This window comes from Rhincodon typus, chromosome 4, assembly GCF_021869965.1.
Source record: "Rhincodon typus isolate 14 chromosome 4, sRhiTyp1.1, whole genome shotgun sequence".
In the NCBI taxonomy this organism is placed as follows: domain Eukaryota; kingdom Metazoa; phylum Chordata; class Chondrichthyes; order Orectolobiformes; family Rhincodontidae; genus Rhincodon; species Rhincodon typus.
Window position 1 is genome coordinate 216,575 of NC_063335.1, and position 15,365 is coordinate 231,939.

Genomic DNA, 15,365 nt, shown 5'->3' on the forward strand with positions numbered 1-15,365 from the left:
GGAGATGAAGAGGTCGGGGGAGGGTAGGAGGCCTTGGGGTGGTGTCCAGGAGGAGGGGGTAAAAGATTTTTTTCTCGAGCAGTATTAGATTGACAGGGGAAGGGCGGGGTTTTACTAATGGGCGGGGCCGGGCGCTCGATGGGCGAGACCTGGCGCTCGATGGGCGGGGCCGGGCGGGCGATGGGCGGGGCCTGGCGCTCGATGGGCGGGGCCGGGCGGGCGATGGGCGGGGCCGTACCTGGCACAAGTCGCTGTCAATAAAGTTGTTTCCTTTTGAATTTTCCTTTTCCCAAGATGGCGGATTATGATCTAACGATGCGAATCGCTAATTTCCTGGACCGGCACCTGGTCTTCCCGCTGCTTGAGTTCCTGTCAGTTAAAGAGGTAAAGTCTCGGATCGCCTCGCCCCGCGCACATATTGCTCCGGGAGTCCGGAAACGGTACCAGAGCGGAGCTCCAGGCTTCTCAGGGCCCTGCACGTGAAACAGGCCCAAGGCCGGGCCTAGCCCTGGAGTGGGGAACCCGCCCCCGGCACTGTGCTATGTTCAGGGTGCGGAGTCCTGATTCCCACACCGGAGCATCTGGTTTTACCGATCACCTTTCTTGCTTTTCTGCGTTTCCTCGTCACGAGATGCCCCTGGTCAGATAACCAAAAATTTGTTCAAGTGAATGCGGTAACGGAGGCGAATAAGTTATAGAGAGGCAGAAGACTGGAGAGGGAATTTCAGACCTTACCTGAAGGTATAACCGTCGCCTGGCTTTCGCAGTTTCTCGAGATCAGCAAGCGACTTGCTTCCACTCCAGTTTGATGTGTTCTGACATGGCTGATAAACGCAATGCACGATCTGCCACACGCTGAGCAGGTGAAGTTTGGAGATTTGTGTGCATTGACTCTGATGCCTCAACTTTGCCTTTCCAAGTTTCTGACGATATCTTTTGAGTGAAACTTCTCGTTTTTGATCCATCACAAGCTAGGCACTCCCTTGACTTAGTGGGCATTTTTGATTTCTTCAAGGATGCTTTGAGAACATCTTTAAAACATTTCCCTGTTCTCCTTGGAGTGTTCTAAAATTGTGTTTTGAGTGAAATGGCTTTGTGAGTCTGGTGAGTGATATGACCTGCCCAGCGGAGAGCTGGTTTTGACTGATTAGTGCCTTGATGCTGGCTCAGGAATGAATCCTGCTGTTGGACCAGTTTTCTTACTACTGGCTTTGTAGGGTTTTGCAAAGGCACCACAGGTAGTATGTCTCCTGTACTTTGAGATGCCTGCTTTAGGTTGTCCTGATCTCTGATATAAGTAGGAGTGTGGAGATCATCACCCAGGAAATCACAAGGTTTCACCATCAATGGTGGAATAATGATGAATGGGGATATAAGAGGCCCGAATTAGAGAAGGGAAGAGATCTTGGAGGGTTGTGGAGTTGAAGAAAATTGTAGAGATCAGGAGAGGTAAGATCCTGTGGAGACATCTTATAAACAAGGATAAGAATTTTAGTGTTGAGTTGTTGCTTGATTCAGAAGCAGAAGGCGAGCAAGTACTGGAATGATGGACCGAATTCAGATTAGACCATGGGCATCAGAGTTTTGGATGACTTTAAGTTATATGGATGTTAGAAAGTGGAAAGCGACTGTGGGTGTTTTGGAGTAGTCAAGTCGAGATGAAAAGAAGACATGGATGAAGCATGAGCATGATTTAGCAGCATGTGAGCTGAGGGAGCTATGTTACAGAAGTAGAAATAGGAGGTCGTAGTGATGGTTTAAACATGAGGCTGGAAACTTGAATGCAGGTCAAAGTTGTCCCTGAGATTGCAAGCAGACTGGTCTAATTTCAGATTTTTGACAAGAAGAGTGACTGTAGACTGAAAATTGGCTTCACTTTGTCCGGTATATAATTACATAATATGTCACATTTAATGCAGTTTTGAAGTATGCTGGGATCTTTGGTTGTAGTATTTTCAATATTTATTTTTAATTTCAATCGGTAGTCTCCTTCCTAACTGATTGAAGAGTCAACAAGGCGCGGCCAGTTTTAGGGTTGTACTTTTCTGCTTATAAATTCTACGCCTTATACCTTCTCTCTTGCACTACGCCTGAAGGAGAAACTGAGCTCCGAAAGTTACATTTTCAAATAAACCTGTTCAACGATAACCTGGGGTCGTGTGATTTTTGACTTTATTTTTAATTTGAAAAGTATCCCCAAAAGTCAGTGGATGCTGTGGATTGGTTGACATTTTCATGATGGAGAACAATAGAGTTGTGTGAATGCTACCTGCAAATGCATATGGAGTAAATGTGGCTATATGAATTTGAGTTCCAGATCAGAGACAGGTAACAAAATGTTGGAGGTAGGATTGAGGAATAGAAGGATCTACTCCTGTTCTCAATGTTCCATAGCAGTAACTATAAAATAGGTCACAGGTACAGAAAAAAAATTCATAAATCCTCAAAAGTGATGGGGCAAGTTGATGAGGTATAAGAATACCTTAAGTGGTTTATTTGGCTTTTAAAATAGGAACAGTGAATGCAAAACTAAAAAAAGCAATAACAACAAAACCACTTAAATCACTGACTTGACCTTGGTCAAATTATTGTGTAGAATTCGGAGTACTGCATGTTGACAAAGGTGTCAAGACCCTTGGAGAGGTCACAGAGAAGATTTACTCAGATGATGGCATTAATGGAGAGTTAAGTACTGTATGTAGGGAAACGGAAGAAGCTACCATTGATTTCCTTCGAGCAAAGAAAACTGAGTCAAGAACAGGCCTATCTAATACATCAGCGTTTTCCCACATGCATTGAGTGCTTGTGTGCTGTCTGACTGGTAATGATCTCAGTGACCCTGTTTTATCTCCCATCCCACCCCAAACAAATCACTTGTCCCATGGCAAGGAACAGGGACTTTTGTTTTACTGTTTGTAACGACAGATGCCTTGCTCCTTTTTTTCTGTCATTCTTAACCTGTAGGCACATCAGTCAATTTTATTGTACCAACTGTTGCCTACCTGAATCCAACTCTGATAACTGAATTTGTGCTCCTTCATGCACTGTTCATTGTGTGGCCTTTCGGGGAAGTTAGTGATACATTTTGATACTGTCATGTGTAGATTCTGGATTGATAAATTGGTAATAGTGATGGCTGGATGCAGCGGCTGACCAGTGGTAAGAACTGGATACGGTACGTCATCAATTAATTGGTCAGAACTGAAAACACTTCTTGATCTGTGGACTGATCTGATCTGAACCCACTGCTTGGGATGTGCTCTGATCAGAACCATGCACAGATACAAGCTATGATCTTACCAGAACTGAGCATGACACTCGTCTGTGGTCTGACCAGAACTGGATGCAGTGCTCAAGCTGTTGTCTGACCAGCATACCATGTGAAGTTTGAATAATTCTTTACAAATATTTGACCCATTCTATTTACAGATTTACAATGAAAAGGAACTCCTCCAAGGGAAACTGGATCTTCTTAGTGACACTAATATGGTTGACTTTGCTATGGATGTGTACAAGAACCTATACCCTGATAAAGAAATTCCACAAGGTGAGTTGTATGCAATATATTTGAATATAATTTGGCATGTAGAATGTAAAATCTTCACAATTCAGACAGTGAAAACATTAATTCATTATCTGGCCTGTAGAAATGTACTTTTATGGAACTGTAGATTTTATTCCACAAAGTTAGTGTTTAGATTAGATATATGCTTCTCAACTGCAACTTTGTAGTTTTTGGAAAATTAAATAGCTAATATACAACTGCATGGTGAATGGAGTATATTTCAATACCACTCATCTAGTGTAAACTGCTGCACTGCCTCCCTTGCCACTTGCAGCAGGTATTATTCAGTTAGAGAAGGAATAGTAAGAATATGAGCCACAGGTTAGGGAAAGGACACTGTGTGTGCTGTGGCAGACCTTGGAGTTGACTGTAACTGAGCAGTTCTATGCTGGAGTTAGCAAGCAAAAGTGTGCATGTCAGACATCCTGAAGGCCTATGTTAAGCAGCCAGATTTCTTTTCCCTCAACAAATAGTTGATCTATGATGCCCATGAACCTCACAGCAACAATGTCCTCCATTCCTGGCATGTTTTTCTCCAGGAATAACTGCTTATAAAGCAGTTTTTTTTTGTTTTCTGTATCCTTGCCTTGTGATGCATGTGTGTCTCATGTTATAAATAACTATAGAGAATATGTACATACACAGCAGAATTTGCTCAATATGCAGTTGAAGTACCACAACCAGCCAGAGATAATTTGCAGTTTGAGTCACCACAATTATGTATGAGTTTGTAGATGTGAGGTTAGAAAACCACAGCAGGTCAGACAGCATTCAGGGAGTAGGAAAATCCATGTTTCGGGCCGAAATCCTTTATCAGGATGTGTGAGGGGGAGGGGAGCCCAGAAATAAATAGTGGGGGATGCTGGGGGAAGACTCGGAGAGATGATGATAGTTGGATGCAGGTAGCGTGTTATTGTGATTGGTCTGTGCGAAGGGTGGAGGGGATAGGTGAGTAGAAAGATGGATGGGTTAGGTCAGATTAGGAAGGTGAGGAGGAGGGGGTGGGGAGGGTGCTGGACGTGGGATAAGGCTGGGGGTGGAGGGATTTTGAAGCTGGTGAAGTCAGTGTTGAGGCCATTGGACTATATGCTCCAAGGCGAAATATCAGGTGTTGTTCCACCAGTTTACATTTGGCATCACTCCGACAGTGTAGTAGGCCAAGGATGGACATGTCACCAGGGGAGTGGGAGGAGGAGTTAAAATGGACAGCAACCTGAAGGTTGGGTTGGTTGATGTGTGCAGAGCGCAGGTGCTCTGTAAACCAGTTCCTGAGTCTGCATTTGGTCTCCCCGATATAGAGGAGACCACATCGGGAGCAACGGATACAATAGATCGGGTTGGATGAGGTGAATCTCTGCCAGATCTGGAAGGATTGTTTGGGGCCTCGGATGGAGGTGAGGGGGGAGGTGTGGGGGCATGTGTTGCGCCTCATGCAGTTGCAGGGAAAGGTACCGGGCGTGGTGGAGAAATTGGTGGCGAGTGTGAAACTGACGAGGAAATCGTAGAATGAATGGTCCCTGTGGAAAGGGAGAGGGGTGGTGGTCTGAGTGCCATAAAATATTGCCATTTATGGGCCCACTCGTGAAACTCACTGTAGATGAACAGAAAGTGAGAACAACTTTATATCGTTGCTGAAAAGGCAGCATTGGTAGCGTCAAGCGTAAATCTTGTCACTTGCTTAAAAGAGACCATTTATTCTTGGCACCTTTTTCACTTCACTTTGGGTGTGGCTGATCTGCATCCAGACTCCACTTTCTGCACCTTTGATTGATATCCATAAATATTCTTAACACAATCTTGATGTTTTCTTTCATGTGAACCCCAATGAAATAATTAAGTTGTTTGCAAATGTGTTTAACACTACAGTAAGAAAGTTTTGTCCATTGATCTGTATATATGCCTTCAGGTCATGGCTGCACTGTGAAACGTGCTATCCTCTCACCCAGTGTCTGTCGACGCCCCAAACCCCATTTCAGTTGTGTTATTAATGCTCATCACAAGTAAACAGGTCTGTGGATTGTTTTTGTTCAGCAACCGCTAACACCCATCCTGTTCCTAGAAGAATCTTGTCTATAATTTGATGTGAGGTGTAATTTGCTGATTGGAAAATTGAAGCTCATTGATGGTAGGTTGAAAAGTAATAGATAAGGAATGTATCAGACTAACTCTTAAACCAGTTTTGTTATGATTGTAATCTGTGTTACAAAGCGAGAACTTTATTTATCTAGCATCTTTCTCAACCACCTATTGGCTGTAAAGCACTAAAGATAATGCTGTTTAGGGAAGGAAACTGTCATCCTTAGCTCGTCTGGCCTACATGTGACTCCAGAGCCACAACAATGAGGTTGAGGTTGAACATAGAACAGTACAGCACAGTACAGGCCCTTCGGCCCACGATGTTGTGCCGAACTTTTACCGGAAACCTAAGGTCTATCTAACCTCCACTGCTACCTTATACTATCATCCATATGCCTATCTAATAGCCGCTTAAATGCCCCTAATGAGGCCGACTCCACTACCCTCCCTGGCAATGCTTTCCACGCCCCTACCACTCTGAGTAAAGAACCTACCTCTGACGTCTCCCCGATATCTACCTCTTTTCACTTTAAAACTATGTCCCCTCGTAAAAGCTACCTCCGCCCTAGGAAAAAGTCTCTGGCTGTCTACTGTATCTATACCTCTGATCATTTTGTACTCCTCTATCAAGTCACCTCTCATCCTTTGTCGTTCTAACGAGAAAAGCCCTAGCTCTCTCAACCTTTCCTCGTAAGACCTTCCCTCCATTCCAGGCAACATCCTGGTAAATCTCCTCTGTACCTTTTCCAACGCTTTCACATCTTTCCTGTAATGAGGTGACCACAACTGGACACAATACTCCAGGTGTGGCCGAACCAGGCTTTTGTATAGCTGAAGCATAACTTCGTGGCTCTTGAAGTCAATCCCTCTATTAATGAAAGCTAACACACCATACGCCTTCTTAACAACTCTATTCACCTGGGTGACGGCTTTCAGGGAACTGTGAACATGAACCCCAAGATCCCTCTGCTCCTCCACACTGCCAAGAATCTTTCCGTTAACCATGTATTCTGCTTTCAAGTTTGTCCTTCCAGAATGAATCACCTCACACTTTTCAGGGTTAAACTCCATCTGCCACTTCTCAGCCCAGCTCTGCATTCTATCAATGTCCCTTTGTAACCTAGAACAGCCCTCCGCACTGTTCACAACGTGACCCACCTTCGTATTGTCCGCGAACTTGCTAATCCACCCTTCCACTCCTTCATCCAAATCATTTACAAAAATCACAAATAGAAGAGGACCCAGAACAGATCCTTGTGGTTGACTCTTAACTGCCCCCTGGGCAATTAGGGATGGACAATAAATGCTGCCTTGCCAGCAATTCCCTCATCCCATGAATGCATAAAGAGAAATAATGAAGTACTGTTAGAATGTGGAAAATACTGCAGTGAATTTGCACATAGCATGATCCAACAAACATCAACAGTGACAATGTCCAGATAAACCAAAGCAGGAAAGTCAATTGACTTTACCTAGTAACTTAGCTAATAACTGTTAAGTTTCATGTTCTTCAAATAAGCTGTGGACATTGTCAGAGATCTGCATTGAATTTCTCTGTTCGCTGGTAATCTTGGAATCCACTCTCCATACACAGTAGGAAAAGCATCTGTGTATTCATGGTGGAAACGTTCTTGTTAAATTTGTTTTTGCTCCTGTCCAAAAGTGAAGAGCTGTGAGGAATTTCCCTGGCCTGGTCTTCCAATGCCACTTACTGTTTCTTGGTTTTCTTTCTGTTGCTGTACCATGATGGACATTTGCCAGCTTTTTAATTCTCTGACGGGGGTTGAGATTTGAGCTGTGCCCTTCCTAGTCCTCCCTTCTGTTGTGTGGGTTTATGGAAATAAATTCCAGTTCTAGTTGTAGACTGTATCTGCCTTTAAGCAACATGTAATAATTTTGTTGCTTTTGCCATTCTCATCACTTAAGTTACCAGGTCTGTGAATCAATAGCTTACAGGGATCAGAGCCTGAATTTCAGCTGTTGTAGTTAATTTTGATCATTGTTGAAGATGGAAAGGCTTAAAAATATACTGCATAAAATGTTTAATCGTAGTGCTAGAACCTGTGCCCTAAATGTTTTTTTAAAATCTATTTCAGAACCAGTAAATAGCATGAGCAGATTTTTGTGCACTTACAGATGTTACAAACAGTTTGAATCATGATTCAAACTATCACTTTACTTGACTTGATCACACTGTCACAGAGCTCAGTAATAACATTTCTAAATTCCAAGCTGCAGTGAAAATCAAGAAGTACTTGAGCCATCCACGTAAAGGAGTGTGGTTTGATAGCCTTGATGCACCCATACAGGGAAGGGTGGTGGAAATTTATAATCTTGAGACAAAGGTGGATAGGGAAAAATGCAATTTTTGAGAATTCTCTTAAAGTAGCTGTAATTATCATGGCTGGGTCGCCATAACTTTGTCATAACATTCACTACGATTCATGGATATCTGCAAGAAGGAAAGATAAAGTTGCATTTCTGTATTACTTTGCAATTCTTTAGCATCTTTCATTTCTGTCATGTCCTGCATTTATGCACTGTATGACATTGGGGCCCCCGAAAACACTTTATAACCAATGAAATACTTTCAAAGTCGTAGTTCTTTGCAATGTAGGAAATACGCCAACTAATGTGTACAGCAAACTCCTGCTCACAGCATTGTGGTAATTACCAGTTGATGTGTTAAGTGCATTTGCTTTAATGGGAGAAGTCCAGGGCATTTTATTAAAAAAATTTCTGTCAGATGCTTTACATCTGCCTGAGGGGGCAGACATAGCTTGGTGTAATGGCATTTTCAGAAAAACTGTACCATGAGTGCAATAATCCCTGAGCGTTGAGTTGAATCCACAACTTTCTGACTCTGAGGCAATAATGCAATGAGTTGTGGCTAAACTGTATCAGTGAGTAGATCGAAGAGGAATTACCATATTCTGTTATCATGAAATCCAGACGATGAAGAAAGGTTTAGAGCAAATATTTGTTGAGAACTCGTCTGCTAACTTAATGTAAGTGGGAAATTAACATTCACATTGTCTTAAAATAGGAACAACTATATTTGTCCAATTAACTATCGCTTGTATCTAATCTTTAAAGAGAGTTCAAGAGGAATTAAAATTCTGTTTTGAAGACGTTGCCTTGTATAAGCCCACACCCATGATCATTTGTGTGAAACAGATCTATTTGAATTCGCAGCCTTGCGAGAGAAGCGCACCACTGTTGTTGCTCAGTTGAAACAGCTTCAGTCAGAAACTGAACCAATTGTCAAGATGTTTGAGGATCCGGAAACAACCAGGCAAATGCAATCAACCAGGTAAGCAAATATGAATCTTATAATGCATTCATAATTAGAAGCGTAGGCATTTTCTGTTGATATTTTTCGTGGTGTCGTATGTAGAGAGCAGCAGTGATAACTTAAGTGCTAACTGTGCGATCTGATTTTTAAACACGTTGCCCTATTGAAAAGGGTGCACAGTAATAAGCTGCTGCACTTGTAATTTCTGGTTAGGTCTTGTTCTACTTGACACATTTCAACATTTAGTAGTAGGTGTTCAGATGAAAATTGGTGCATGGAATTGATTATATGTGCGGAAAATATTTTCCTGTTTGAGGCGTCTTGTTTTTAAGTTAGGCATCGTATGTTAGATTTGTGTTTTTTACATACATATTACAAATTTAAATTCGCAGATAGCACCATTCATTCATGTTGTCTACAACTAGTGCCGTGAATGGCTTTGTCTTTCTAAACGTGCTGCACCTGAAGAAATGAGTAATCTTTTCCTGCAGCAGTTGCTGTAAGCTGTCAGTTTTGAATTGGGGGTTGAATGGGGGAAGCAACAAAGCAGGTCAAATACTGCACCCCGGCCACGCGCACACTCACACCTGCCCACCACAGACCGCAGTAGCTCTCAAGATTGAAGTAGACTTAGATGGACAAACCTGCTCATGGCACTGATAGAGTCGAATGGGTGAGTGGTACAATTTACAATTACAGTATTTGTTTTTGTAATATTTCAAATGTCACTAACACACAAGTGGTTAATATTTTTGCTTAAACCTCAGATTTGTGTCCATAAACTTTATATCAACTTGATATAATTGTGTTCAAAACTATCAACTTCCCACAATTTCCTTTGCCTCCGAGGAGAACAACTCTAGCTTCTCCAATCTAACCTGGTAACTAAAATCTAACATCATGGTAAATTTTCTCTGCACCCTCTCAAGGACCCTCCCATCCTTCCTTAAGTGTGGTGACTGGAACTGGACACAGTACTTCAGTGGTGGCCTAATGGTGATGTTCAACATGGAGAAATATTGACTCATCACCCAAGTGGGGGGAGGAATAATAACAGGACACTTCATGTCCGTGTTTGACCTGATACCATGCAACAGGATGGGGTCCAGATTCATTGTTGAGGACTCCAGGGCAATTCTCTTTTGACCGTATATCATCATCCGTCCACCTCTGTTGGGTCTGCTCTGCTGATGCCACAGGATATAACCAGGGATGGTAGTGGCATTGCCTGGGACATTGTCTATAATGCGTATGGCCATATCAGGCTGTTGCATGACTGGCCTGTGAGACACTTCTGTCACTTTTGGCGCGAGTCCTCTGAGGTTAGTGAGGAGAATTTTTCACGGTTGATACAGCCAGGGTTGCTGTTGTATTTTCTGGTGCCGAGTTTGAAGTTGGGTCATCTGTCCAGTTTCATTCCTTTTCTTTAGACTTTTTATGTAGTAAGACACAGTTGAATGTCTTTCCAGGCCGTTTCAGAGACAACTGCATTGCTATGGGTCTGGAGTTAAATGTAGGCCAGACCAGGGAAGGATGGCAGATTTCCATTGGTAAAGGACATTTGTGAATCAGATGGGCTACCTTGCTGGAATTAATGAGCTGAATTTTATTCTTTTATGTTTAATCATGGCTCAGTGATGTTATTCTCTTTCTCTACGCTGAGAAATGTGAGGTAAATTATTTTGGTAGAAGGAGAGCAGAGAGACAATATACGTTCAGTTGTAGAACTTTGAGGGGATACAGGAGCAGAGGTACCTCGGGGTTCACGTACATGACTCTCCTGAAGGTGTCCAGGCAAGTTGAAGCAGTTTTTTAGAAAGCTTATAGGACCCTAGAGTTTATAATTAGAGGCACAGAGTATAAAAGCAAGGAAGTTTAATTTGGATAAGTGCAAGATATTGCATTTTGGTGAAACAAACAAGGGCAGGACCATACAATTAAAAATTGGACCTTGGGTGGTGGTGTCGAACAGAGAGACTGAAGGGTTCAGGTATGTAACTCTTTGAGGTTTGCGTCACATGTAGGTAGGGTATTTAAGAAGATCTTTAGCATGCTTACCTTTGTTGCTCAGACCTTTGAGTAGAGGAGTTGGGACATCATGTTGATGAGGCCTCTTCTGGAATACTGTGTCCAGTGGTGCTCACCCTGTTATAGAAAGGATATTATTAATCTGGAGAGGGTTCAGAAAAGATTTACCAGAATGTTGCCAGGAAAGGAGTGTTTGAATTATAAGGTGAGGCTGAATAGGCTAGGATTTTTTTCATAGGAGTGTAGGAGGTTGAGGGATGACTTTTGTAGAGGTTTATTAAATCACAAAGGGTATAGATAAGGTAAATGGCAGGTGCCTTTTCCATAAGTTGGGGGATTTCTAGACTGTGGGTATATTTTTAAGGTGAGAGGAGAATGATTCTAAAACAAGACATGGGGGCAACTTTTTTTTTTACAGAGGTATGGCTTATGTGCAGAATGAACTTTCCAAGGAAATGGTGTATGCGGGTACAGTTAGAACATTTAATAGACAGTTGGATAAGCACATGAATAAGAAATGTTTGGAGGGATATGGGCCAAGTGCAGGCAACTGGGGCTAGTTTCGGGATTATGGTCAGCATGGACTGGTTGGACGGAAGGGTCTGTTTCCATGCTGTATAACTAGACTTTATAAGTGATGCTATACCTCTGCAAATCATTCGTCAGAACACGTTTGGAGTACTGTGTTCAGTTCTGGGCATTCTATTTAAGGAAGGATCTTAAAGCCCTGGAAGAGTGCAAAGGAGATTTTACCGGAATGACACCAGGAATGAGGGATTTTAGATTCAAGTAATAATACAGAAACTGGGCTTATTCTCATTGGAGCAAAGAAGTCGAAAAGGTGACATTATTGAGGTGTTCATAATTATGAACAATTTTGACAGAGTACAGAAGGATGTTTTGTTTCCATCAAATGGTATGTCAGTAACTAGGGAGCACAATTTTAAGATTGTAAGCAAGAGAGCTAGGACTGAGATGAGGAGAAACGTTTTTACTTAAAGAGCTGTTAGAATTTGGCATGTGCTGCCTGGGAAAAAGGTAAAGGTGGCTTCCATAGGAGCTTCAAAAGAGAGCTGAATATATGGTTAAAAGTAATAAATTTAGAGCATTACAGAGAGCCGGAGATTGGGAATAAAAACCAAAAGAACTGTGGATGCTGTAAATCAGGAACAAGAGATTGGGACTCACTGGGTAACTGTTTTGGAAGCCAGTATAGATATGATGGGTCGAATGGCTTCCTTCTGTACTGTAAAATTCTGTTTTTGGGCTCCTCGGCAATTATGAAGTACACCCTAGTATCTTGGCTAACACATTTTTCCCTTGTTGACATGAGGGGAGAAATGGGGGGAACAGATTTGAAGCTTATCACTCCATTTTACTTATAAACACAGAGCTATGCATCTTGTGCTGCTATATATGCCACCAACTACTGAACCTTATTTATTTACTCTTCAATACTCTGAACGGAAACTGTGTCACTATTCTCTTGTTGCACATCTCGCAGTAAAAGATGTGCACCTACAAAACCTTTACGTTAATAGGTAAAAGAACTGGGGAGGGTGAGATGAGGAGCATTCCTTTTAATACATCAAGTTTTTGCAATCTCAAATGCACAACCCAAGGAGTGGAAGCAGAATCGATCCAAAATGGAACTAGATACAAGGAAAACAGAAAAAAGACATGCAGGACGATGGGAATAGACCCAGGATATGTGTCTAACTGTGTCACTCTTTCAAAACACTGGCATGGACACAAACCATATGGTTTCGTTTTATATTGTATGGCAAATATTGATAAATTCTTAATTTGCAAATCTCATGGCAAATTATGCACTAACAAAATGACTATAGTTCTTTATGAATTATCTTCCAGAATTTTTCAATTCTTGAAGGGCAGGTTGGAGTAGCGATTTCGTATTTAAGCTGTTTGTTTAAATCTGGGCAGTGGAGTGAACTTGATTCAATTTATTCAAAGCCAAAGTGTTCTATATTTTTCTATGAAACAAATTTATTAATCTGCATCTGGAGAACATTTCAAATGCTGGTAGGTTGTTTTTTCAGAAGTATCTGCTTTTTAGTTCTGATCCTGCACATTATTTGCTGTTTCCAATTATAAGTATTACTACTAAATTATTTTACCATGTAGATGAATGGTCCAAGGAATTATGTGTGTATTTTTTATAATTATATTAAGTGTACTTTTACCGATACATTAAAGAAAGTATTCCATTGAATTCCTGGGTCTGAGAGGTACCAACAGATTGTAGACCTTAAGATGAAATGAGAAGCTTCGGATGTATGTTTGCAGATCAAAGTTGTAGGACCGACTCTGTAGAAGGTGTCATTAATAGATTTGACAAGCCACATCAAATACAGGGCAATGCACAGCCCTCGGTTTCTTCTGTGTGAGGAATTGCAATTAGAACTAAAGGTCAACCTACAATGAGGGGCTATAGACAAATGGGTCTTGTCCTGACTATTCAAGAAGTAATTAAAGATGTTAACTTTTTTTGGTTCTAGGTACTGTGCAGTGATTTTGTTGAGCTCGTGGCTTTTCTGCTTACCCTGCTACCTGTGCGTAGTGCAATAAGTAGCCCTTTTGTACTTCTTTTCAATAAATGCAGCTCAAGTTTCATTGATGTAGGATTCTGTCAGTGTGTCTGGTTGATGGTAGGTTTCAGGGTGAGGCCAGCAATTTCAGTATGGTGAGACCCTGTTCTCTCTCTCTCTTTATTTCAAAGATATTGAAGTCAGGGAATACATTGGGAGTCACCCTCTGCCCTCGAGTCCTTGACTAGTTTTGGTTAACATGCTTGTGTTCGGGGGTGGCAGTGAAGAGCTTTTTAAAATTAAAAATAAAAATTTAAAAGGAAATGATGTCTCTCTCTAAACGGCATTAGAGAACAGGTGGATTTTTATGACAATCAAAGTGGTTGTCATTGCACCAGCTTTTTATTCGAGATGACCTGCTTTTGACTGCTCTGGAACCAACACTAACTCTTCACTCTAAGAACTTAACATATTATATTCTTCCCTTATCAGAAGCACTTTTCTGTGGAGCCATCCTGTTCCAAGGTCTTCCCAGGACTAACACATTACTCAAAATTAAAAGTGAAACTAAAAGTTTCTCTCTCCGTAAAGGGGTCTCTCTCAAGCTGAAGGAAATGGATTCCAGAACTCTAACAAACCTTTGAGGACCCCATTTACCATGGTAGGTCGTAAACAAAAGTAGCTTATTGCACAAAACCCATCCACTCTTAGAATAAGCTTATAAATAACTGCTTTTTGAACGAAATCACCATGGTTACCAATATCTGCAAGCTAATTATTAACTTCAGCCACATATATTCAACAGTTAGCAGCTCAACCTTGGAAAACTAAGCTTACAGCAACTGACATGAAAATTTATACATTAAAATTCCATAGTTTACATTTCAGTAACTTTCGGGGTTTTGTGTAGATGATCACCTGAATCATAGAACATAGAACATAGAACATTATAGCGCAGTACAGGCCCTTCGGCCCTCGATGTTGCGCCGACCTGTGAAACCAATCTGAAGCCATCTGAATCCACCTAAACTATTCCATTATCATCCATATGTTTATCCAATGACCATTTAAATGCCCTTAAAGTGGGCGAGTCTACTATTTTTGCAGGCAGGGCATTCCATGCCCTTACCACACTGAGTAAAGAACCTACCTCTGACATCTGTCCTATATCTATCACCCCTCAATTTAAAGCTATGTCCCCTCGTGCAAGCCATCACCATCCGAGGAAAAAGGCTCCCACTGTCTACCCTATCTGATCCTCTGATCATCTTGTATGTCTCTATCAAGTCCCCTCTTAACCTTCTTCTCTCTAACGAAAACAGCCTCAAGACCCTCAGCCTTTCCTCATAAGACCTTCCCTCCATACCAGGCAATATCCTGGTAAATCTCCTCTGCACCCTTTCCAATGCTTCCACATCCTTCCTATAATGCGGTGACCAAAACTTTACGCCAATACTCCAAGTGCGGCCGCACCAGAGTTTTGTACAGCTGCAACATGACCTCATGGCTCCGAAACTCAATCCCTCTACCAATAAAACCTAACATACTGTATGCCTTCTTAACAACGCTATCAACCTGGGTGGCAACTTTCAGTGATCTATGCACATGGACACCGAGATCTTTCTGCTCATCCACACTACCAAGAATCTTAGCATTAGCCCAGTACTCTGTATTCCTGTTACTCCTTCCAAAGTGAATCACCTCACACTTTTCCGCATTAAACTCCATTTGCCACCTGTTACCCCAGCTCTGCAGCTTATCTATGTCCCTCAGTAACCTGCAACATCCTTCCGCACTATCTACACCTCCACCGACTTTGGTGTCATCCGCAAATTTACTAACCCATCCTTCT

At 41.9% G+C, this 15,365-nt stretch overlaps 1 protein-coding gene across 1 annotated transcript in view; it reads left to right on the forward strand.

Moving 5' to 3' along the window:
* Positions 1-251: 251 nt before the first annotated feature.
* The window catches only part of LOC109917578 (eukaryotic translation initiation factor 3 subunit E-B), a 33,090-nt gene continuing 17,976 nt past the window's right edge, over positions 252-15,365 (forward strand). Inside the window, exons 1-3 of the mRNA XM_048595602.1 lie at positions 252-384; positions 3,430-3,547; positions 8,837-8,954. Of these exons, the coding sequence (XP_048451559.1) occupies positions 295-384; positions 3,430-3,547; positions 8,837-8,954 (326 nt within the window). The 5' untranslated portion in view covers positions 252-294. The remainder of the gene's footprint in view (positions 385-3,429; positions 3,548-8,836; positions 8,955-15,365) is intronic.